The sequence below is a fragment of the Callorhinchus milii genome, unplaced genomic scaffold, assembly GCF_018977255.1.
Source record: "Callorhinchus milii isolate IMCB2004 unplaced genomic scaffold, IMCB_Cmil_1.0 Scaffold23, whole genome shotgun sequence".
NCBI classification, from domain to species: Eukaryota; Metazoa; Chordata; class Chondrichthyes; order Chimaeriformes; family Callorhinchidae; genus Callorhinchus; species Callorhinchus milii.
In genome coordinates, this window is record NW_024704764.1 from 9,273,149 (window position 1) to 9,282,315 (window position 9,167).

The window sequence follows — 9,167 nt, forward strand, 5'->3', positions numbered from 1 at the left end:
TCAGATGATTGCAGCCCAGGGCAGGGCAACCTCTGCTCAGAGAACCTCAGCGAACAAATTCCCTTGAACAAGGTCCATCTTTTTCCGAGCCGGTGGCTGTTTGCATCGGGGTTGGTCTGAACAGGGATCCCTCCCTCGCTGTTACTGCTTTTCGCCAATCGATTACGTCACCGTCGAAGCAATCACGGCGATCGATAAACCTTAGCACTTTCTCGCCACGTCTCAATGAGCTTCACAGGACGCACTGCGGAGTGGAGTGACCGTGCATTTTGTGGGCGGAACGCGGCAGCCGATTGCGCACAGCGACGTCCCCACAAGCACTCGTGGGTTGAGTGACCACATCATTACTTTTTTTAATAGGGATTATTACCCCCGGAAAGCGATCGGCCACTCGACTAACAACCGGGTTCCTGCTTACCGCTGGGTAAACAGAGACATGTGTGTGCGTGTGTGCGCGTGTGTGTGTGGAGTAAGGAAACTTGTCTGGGGTTTCGCCCCGACCGGGAATCGCACCCGGGTCCTCTCGCTTGCGAGACGAGGGCTCTAACCACTGAGCTACAGGACTCCACGTCCTCCAATAAAGGCAAACCGTGGTGTATTTTGAGCGTGCGCTAGTGAGATACATCTGTCAGACTGAAGGCACCCGTGCTCTCTCCTCTCCGCTCCCAGGCTTTAGCGGATGTAAACATGTCATATTTAATAAAGCCACTCGTGCGAGAACGCATAATTTCTTTTGCAAACGGCCATCTCAATCAGGAGCGACTCCGGGCTGAAGATAAGTCGGGTTGATTGAAGATCTATGCTGTGGCCACCGATAGTCAGATCCCAGCCGAACCCCAAACTCTCTCCCACGAGCCCGTCAGTCACTCACACACACACAGATTGTTGTTATTATTGTATATTATAATCATATTATATTATTATTATTAGATTATTGTTAGTACTCAGCTGCTGGTTTGTGAGCAGCGAGCTCTCAGCTTGGCTCAATCTCGCTTCCGAGCTCAGAAAGGCGTGGGTTCGAGCCCCGTACGGGGCCGCAGGCTGAGCCGAGGCAGAGATGATTGAAAAGGAGACGGGTTATTGTGCTGCTCAACAATTCCCCCGGATACATCGGTCGTTCACCTCACAGCTGCTTACGGGGACATTTCTGTGCGCAAATTGGCCACCGGGTCAGACCAGGGATACAGTCCGTGCAACTTCACAGCAATTATTTGTGAAGCGTTTGGAGACACTTCAGAGTTAGAAGCCCTGAATATCAGATGCAAGAGATATTGTTATTAAATTGGGACGGACTCGCACTCTCAGCAAACAGAAACAGACTCACAGGTGAGCGGTAATATCACCAGAACGGGAGCTCAGTGCTTCATTGACGATCGGCTTCCAGTGTTGAACATTCTTTTGGGGGTTCACTGGTGGAAGTATTTCAATAAAACCGCAGCCACGTACAGCCAAAGCCATTAACTTTACAGACCAGGGTACGTCCTTACGTTTACTCCTTATCATCTAAAACTCTCCCATCTCCACTTGCCGAGGAGAGTTTGCCGGGTAGTGCTCTCAATGAGAAGCCGTGTGGGTTTTAACTGGTTAGACTCCAGCAATTACCCCCCCAAGCCTTAGCTCTTGCCAATCCGTGCCTAATTCTCTCCGGAATTAGGTAAACGGGATGCGAGAGCGAGAGAGAAAGAGCGAGAGAGAGAGAGAGAGAGAGAGAGAGAGAGAACTCATTCCATTCCAACAATCTATCGCTGGAATTTCCATGTGTAGATGGGATGCATGGAAATCGCAGTTTGGTTTGGAGACTCATAATAATAATAATAATAATTATTATTATTATAACAACCCTCTCATTTGATATAGCGCTTTTTCACGTCTTCGAGACGTCTCAAAGCGCTTCACAGAATACACTGTAAAGTGAATTGTCTGCATATTGTATGGGTGAAACCCAGCGGCCAATTGCGCACAGCAGCGTCCCCAGAAACAGTCGTGGACTGAGTGACCAAATTGGGGTCAGGGGCGGGGGGGAATTGCAAGGGGTAAAAACTACTAACCCCCAAATCTCTCTCAAAATCTTCCCGTTCTTGAATTCATAGCACAAAATACGCAGAATATTGCCGAGATCATTAGCGAAAAGCTTTGAGAGGGGAAAGGGTGAGAGAAACATGCATCATCGAGATGATTTGTCTTCTGAAACAGGGAGAGTGCACGGGCGTGAAATATTAATGCAATGTTTGCTAACTGTGAAATTGGAAGTCGCAGGAAACCTTACAGCTCTGTCCAGCTGCTGAGTACCCAAGGAGAGGGATGGTAAGGTGAATGATTCCAGAGGCACTTACAGCTCAATCCCTCAATAATAATATTCGTCTCATTTCACACAGCGCCCCATCGGGTCCTTCGAGACGTCTCAAAGCGCTTCACAGAATACACTGCGAGGTGAATCGACTGTGGGCCAAAAGCGGCAGCCAATTAATTGAGTCATGCATCGAGTAGATCCAGTTATAATTCGAAACGTTTTTCTTTCGAAGGGATTATTGGGAGTCCTGGAGTCCTGTGGCTCAGTGGTTAGAGCACTCGCTTTGCAAGTGAGAGTGAGAGTCCTGAGTTCAATTCCAGGCAGAGGGCGAAACCTTGGACAAGTTTCCTTACTCCACACAGAGCCTAATAATAATCCCTCCAAAAAACAATAATAAATTGGTCATTTTCAATCTACGACTGTTTGTGGGACATTGCTCTGCGCAATTGGCTGCCGCGTTCGCCCACAAATATACAGTCAATTCACTTTACAGTGTGTTCTGTGAAGCGCTTTGGGACGTCCTCCCGACGTGAAAAGCGCTATATCAAATGCAAGGATTATTATTATTATTGCCCCCGGACAGCTATCGCCTGACAACCCGGGTTCCTACTCACTACGAGACAAACAGAGGCGCGCGTGTGGAGTAAGGGAACTTTCCGAACATTTCGCCCGGGCCCGGAATCGAAACCTGGGTCATCTCGCTTGCGGGGCGAGCCACAGGACTCCAAGGATCAATGGCTGCTCCGTGAGGGACGGTTGCAAGGGTTAAACGTGTAGCGCAAGGTTCAGCGGTGATCTGGCATGTGTCTTCCTAATTAAGGTCTTCACTTTGGCTCTGACATTTTCAGCGTCCTCTCCAGCTCGCTGCTGCTCGCTCCCGCACAGCCTCGGAGCCGGGAATGACTGAGAGAGAGATCCTTCTGAAGTCGCGGACGTGCAGGAATACTGACGGGAGATTTTCACTCCAGAACACAAGCCCCTAATTTGCGTGCGCTGTGAACCAGCGAAGAGCGGCGAGGCCAGATTTCTTCACCCCCCCCCCCCCACCCCACCCTTCGAACACCCAATTATTCCAGAGGGATTGAGTCTTGAACCAATCCTACAAATGCGCAGTCACTACGCACTTGGTCAACATTTGCCTGGGACGTGGTTTTGAAACGTCCTGACGTCATTGTTGCTGCTGGATCGAGTGCAAGGAATGCACTCCGTTCAGTGAAACTGTCCCTATCGAGTAAATATTCCATTTGACACAGCTCCTCATCACATCATCGAGACGCCTCAAAGCGCTTCACAGAATATACTGTAAAGTGGAACAGAACCCGCGGCCTCTCGCTTGCGAGTGCTCTAACCATCACTCTCCAGGAGTCCTCAAAATTGTAGGTGAATAGATAGCACTTCCCTACGCAGCTTTTTGAGATGTTTCGACTTATCGCGTCGAGTGTCGGTGTCGATCACCGGCTACTGAACCCGTGAAGAGCGCAGTCAGCAGCAGTAGAGGGGTTAAGCCACGCTCTGGGCAGGAAGGTCTGTGTTGTATTGCGAGACAGAATGAGCGTCGGGGTTACCAAACAATTGATCTGTTGATTGTGTGCGTTACAGAGCCAAGAGGATCGATCAACCCTCCCTCCGCAAACAGCCCGGCCCTTCGATACTCTTAGTATTCACCGTGTGAGCAACGGTTAATCTGCATCACACTCCCCTGATGTGTGGTGGGCGATGCACTGCCATAAATTAAATGGAAATCAATAGGGGGATAGGCTGCAAGGATAGTGATGAATGGAGGCAATGATTCGCCTTGCGGCTTCGACTGCGTGTGAGCGAGTACGTGTGAGCGGGTGCGCGTGTGAGCGCGCGCGCGCGTGCGGTGTGTGTGTGGTGCGCGTGCGGTGTGTGTGTGTGTCGTTATCCGATTGCCGGTTGCCAGTCGATTGGCGGGTGGTGTTTCCGGGGGGGGTAGTAATCCTTCCCCCGAAACCAATGCGGTCACTCAATTCCCCCCGACCTGTTTGCGGGACGCCGCCGGGCGCGATCAGCCAGCAAAGTGCGCGGTCGCTCCGCTTTACGACGTCAAGTGTCAAGCGCTCTGAGCACGTCTCGACGACACGACGAGGCGTTCGATTCCTAACGCAAAGAATATTATTTATTGCACCGTCCCCGGCTGCCCTGAGAGCAAATCGTTTTAAAGGGCTGATCATTTGCACCCAGAGAAATCATCAGTAACTTTTCTCTCTGTCTGTCTGTCTGTCTGTCTCTCTGTCTCTCTGTCTCTCTGTCTGTGTCTCTCCTGATACATTCGTCTCAACGTGTGAAATTAAAAGCTGGACAAGTTGTTAGAGGAGATGGGGAGGGAGTCAGGAGTTTATCCCCTCTCTCCCCCCCACCAATGAATGGGAACAGAAACAGCCACAGAGACTGGAGGCAGTGCACAGGGAAATCAGCTGAAGGTCAGTGTTTTCCACGTTAATAAGTCAACCCCTCCTTTCCTCCCTCTCTCCATCCCTCCCTCCCTCTTGCACTCACTCATCTGTATCTCTCTGGTACTTCTCTGGCTCTCTCTCATTTACATTGCTTTCCTCTCTCTCTCTCTCTCTCTCTCTCCCTCCTTCCCTCTCTCTTATACTCCTCTCTCTCTCCCTCTCTCCCTCTTATATTCATCTCTCTTTCTTACTCTCTTCTCTCTCTCACTCTCTCCCATTGATATTCTTTTCCTCTGCCTTTCTCTCTCTTATACCCCTCTCTCCTCTCTCTTCTCTCCATCTTCTACTCATCTCTCTCTCTCTCTCACTCACTCTTTCTCTCTTAAACTCACCTCCTCTCCCTCTCTCTTCTATCTTCCCTTCTTTCCTCCCTCTCTCCATCTTACACCCATCTCTCTCTCTCACTCTTTCTCTCTTAAACTCATCTCCTCTCCCTCTCTCTTACATTCTTCTTCTTCTTTCCTCTCTCTCTTACTCTTTCTCTCTTAAACTCACCTCCTCTCCCTCTCTCTTCTATTCTTCCCTTCTTTCCTCTCTCTCTCCATCTTACACCCATCTCTCTCTCTCACTCTTTCTCTCTTAAACTCATCTCCTCTCCCTCTCTCTTATATTCTTCTCCTCTTTCTCTCTCTCAGTCACTCCCTCTCTCCATCCTCTCGGATTCTGTGCTGACAGTCGCTCCATTGATGGGACAGACTTCCAGGACAGAGAGCTGCTGAAGGAAGGAGTGACTGGGAATGGGAAGAGTTTCTGGCTTCAGTGGGAAGGGAGGGATGGAGGATGGAGAGATACTGAAGGTATAGAGAGAGAGAGAGAGACTTTCCCCCTTCCCTAACCTCTGGCTGACATTACCCCCTTTCCCCCTCAGCCCTTCCCATCCTCTGGCTGACTTTCCTTTCTTTCCCCCCTACTTTTCCTCTTCTCTTCCCCCCCCACATTTTCCCTCTCTTTCCTCCTTTTCTTTCCCCCCATTTTTTTCCCCTCTCTCTCTCTCTCTTGGTTTCCTCCCCCATCTTCTGCCTGGGATTCCCCCCCACCCAACCCCCCAACTCTTTTTGTTCACTCTCTCCCCTCTCCACACCCCCTCCACCCCCCCACAGGTGAAACCATTTCGTCCAAAAGGCAAGCGAGTGATCGGCCGCAGCCGGGGTTGGGAGGGGGCAGGAGGCGGGCTCTGTTGGCCGGGGGTTTGGGGTTGGGGTTGGCAATGCTGCTCATCCTCATCCCTGTGATGGTAAGCTGGCTGGGGGCGGGGGCTGGGGCTGGGGTCAGGGATGGGGCTGAGGTTGGGGGGGTCAGGGCTGGGGTTGGGGGGGTCGGGGCTGGAGCTTACTATGAGATGCTGGGGACTTGCCGGATGGTGTGCGAGCCCCATCCCATGGACCAGAGCCCCGGTTCCATTATCCCGGAGGCCGAGGCCCTCAGCGACCCCCCTACCTTGCTCCAGGGACCCCCGGGCAGGTCTGGGAGAGTGGGCAAACCGGGTCCGCCCGGGCCACCGGGAGAACCTGGACCCAGGGGGCCGGTAGGACCGGTCGGACCTAAGGGAGAGGCGGGTAGAGCCGGGTTACCGGGAGGGACCGGGGCGATCAGTGCCGCCACGTACAGCACCGTCCCGCGGGTGGCGTTTTACGCCGGGCTGAAGACCCCGCACGAAGGTTACGAGGTCTTGAAGTTCGACGACGTTGTCACCAACCTCGGCAACCACTACGACGGCACGACCGGCAAGTTCACCTGCTCCATCCCCGGCATCTACTACTTCACCTACCACGTCCTGATGCGAGGCGGGGACGGCACCAGCATGTGGGCAGATCTGTGTAAGAACGGCCAGGTAAGCTGTGTACCTCTCCGTACTGTACCCCACTGTACTGCACTGTACCGCGCTGTACTGTACCGCACTGTGAGGCACTGTACCTCACTGTACTGCACTGTACTGTACCGCACTGTGATGTACTGTACTGCACTGTACTGTATTGCACTGTGATGTACTGTACCGCACTGCACTGTACCTCACTGAACTGTACTGCACTGTAGTGTACTGCACTGTACTGTAGTGTACTGTACCTCACTGTACTGTACTGCACTGTAGTGTACTGCACTGTAGTGTACTGTACCTCACTGTACTGCACTGTAGTGTACTGCACTTCACTGTACTGCACTGTAGTGTACTGCACTGTACTGCACTGCACTGTAGTGCACTGCACTGTAGTGTACTGTACCTCACTGTACTGCACTGTACTCTACACCCCAAGCTCTGTACTGTACAGCCGACCTCTCGCTCTGTACTGTACCCTACACCCTAAGCTCTATACTGTTCTCCACTATCCTGTCTCCCCCCCCACCCCGAAGCTTTCCACCCCCGACTGCGGGATGGAGACACGGAGACACAGACTCACTGAGCGCACCCGGTCTTGTTACTGCGATCGTTGTTGTTGCGACCGTTGTTTTGATTGTCGCTGTTCGTTTGCGTGTTTACTGTTGGTCTCTCGTTACTGTTGTTGCTCTCATTGCTGCTGCTGTTGCTGTCACCGTTGCTATTATTTTGCTGCTGTCGTTAGCGTTGCTGTTATTTTGTTCTGATTATTTATTGCCGCTGATATTGTTGCCGCTGTTTGCTGCTGTGGTTTGGCTGCTGTTATTGTTCCTGTTATTGCTGTTATTATTGCTGCAGGAGTAATGAATGGTTACTTGCCATCCGGTGCCTTTACGCGGGACTTTTCACGTCGAAACAAACAAACAAACAAAAAAGCTCTTCACGTGATTTTCGCTGTGTTTTTTGGGGGGTGGTTTTGTTGCTCTGGAGGCTCTTTGGGAATCCCGGTGCTGAGATCCTGCTCCTGCTTCTGCTTTCCTCTTTCCCTCTCCAAATCTGTCTCTTGCTCTCCGTCTCTCTTTAAATCTGTCTCTCCTCCTTTCCTCTCTTTTTCTCTCTAAATTTCTCCTTTTCGTGGAGTCCTGTAGCTCAGTGGTTAGAGCACTCGCTTTGCAAGAGAGAGACTGAGTTCAATCCCAGGCAGAGGGCCAAACCTTGGGCAAGTTTCCTTACTCCACACAGAGCCTAATAATATTCCCTCCAAAACCAAAAACAATAATAAATTGGTCATTTTGAATCTATGACACTTTGTGGGACATTGCTGTGCGCAATTGGCTGCCGCGTTCGCCCACAAATATACAGTCAATTCACTTTACAGTGTGTTCTGTGAAGCGCTTTGGGACGTCCTCCCGACGTGAAAAGCGCTCTATCAAATGCGAGGATTATCATTATTTCTCTCCTCTCTTTCCTCTTTACTCTGTCTCCGTCGGTCACTGATGGACCTGTCAGCCTTGTGCCCGTCTCTCTGAGCCTCTCTCTCTCTCTCTCTCTGTGTGTAGGTCCGGGCCAGCTCCATCGCCCAGGATGCTGACCAGAACTATGATTACGCCAGTAACAGTGTCATCCTCCACCTGGACGCCGGAGACGAGATCTTCATCAAGCTGGACGGCGGCAAAGCTCACGGGGGCAACAACAACAAGTACAGCACCTTCTCGGGATTTATCATCTACACCGACTGAGCGAGGGACAGAGGCCGGCGGTGAAGGACGCCCGTGCGAGCTGCTCACCCCCCCCCCCCCCCAGTGCCCCAGCCCCTGGGACAGACGCTGAAATGGGGGCAACTTCGGTTTCCAACACCTTCTACCCCCCTCTCCCCGACACACGGACTGGCTTCAAAAAGCTTTATTACCACCCCTCCTGCTCTCTCCCCCCTTCCCCTTCTCTCGTCCCCCCCACCCCCACCCCACCAACCCCACCAACCCCACCACCCCTCTGTGTGGCAGGAGCCAAATATTCAAAATTAAGTGTTACTGTGTATTTAATATGTTTACGTGTTCAATTGACTTGACAATTGACGAAAGAGCCAGACTGGAACCAGAGGGAGTCTCGTCTGTCTGTCTGTCTGTCTGTCTGTCTGTCTGTCTGTCTGTCTGTCTGTCTGTCTGTCTGTCTGTCTGTCTGTCTGTCTGTCTGTCTGTCTGTCTGTCTGTCTGTCTGTCTGTCTGTCTGTCTGTCTGTCTGTCTGTCTGTCTGTCGTGTGCGTGGAGCTGAGATGAATTGCTCTGAGCTGCCGGGTGGGTGGGGGGGGGTGGGAATTGTCACAGACCAACCGCTCGTTGGGGGTTCGTTTTGTGTTCGGGATCACAAGGAAAGTGTATGATCTTAGTGCCGAGCCACCGGCTTGACTTGCACTCCCTAACGACTCGCACGCAGGAGGAACCTCTCGAAAGCCTTCCAACTCGTGAAAAACTAAAGGCTGCGCAGAAAGTACTGGAACAGAGTAACAAGAGTTACCCCCCGCCCCCTCGATATTACGCTCATCTTCTAGTTGCTCGGCCGCTCCGGGAAGTGACGTTATTATCTCTAT

At 51.8% G+C, this 9,167-nt stretch overlaps 1 protein-coding gene across 1 annotated transcript; it reads left to right on the forward strand.

The window, feature by feature from the left end:
• Positions 1 to 5,974: 5,974 nt before the first annotated feature.
• Positions 5,975 to 8,319, forward strand: LOC103189702 (C1q-related factor). The gene is made up of 3 exons (XM_007910193.2): positions 5,975 to 6,009; positions 6,067 to 6,598; positions 8,140 to 8,319. Exons 1-3 carry the CDS (start codon positions 5,975 to 5,977, stop codon positions 8,317 to 8,319), a joined length of 747 nt encoding a protein of 248 aa, XP_007908384.1.
• Positions 8,320 to 9,167: the final 848 nt, after the last annotated feature.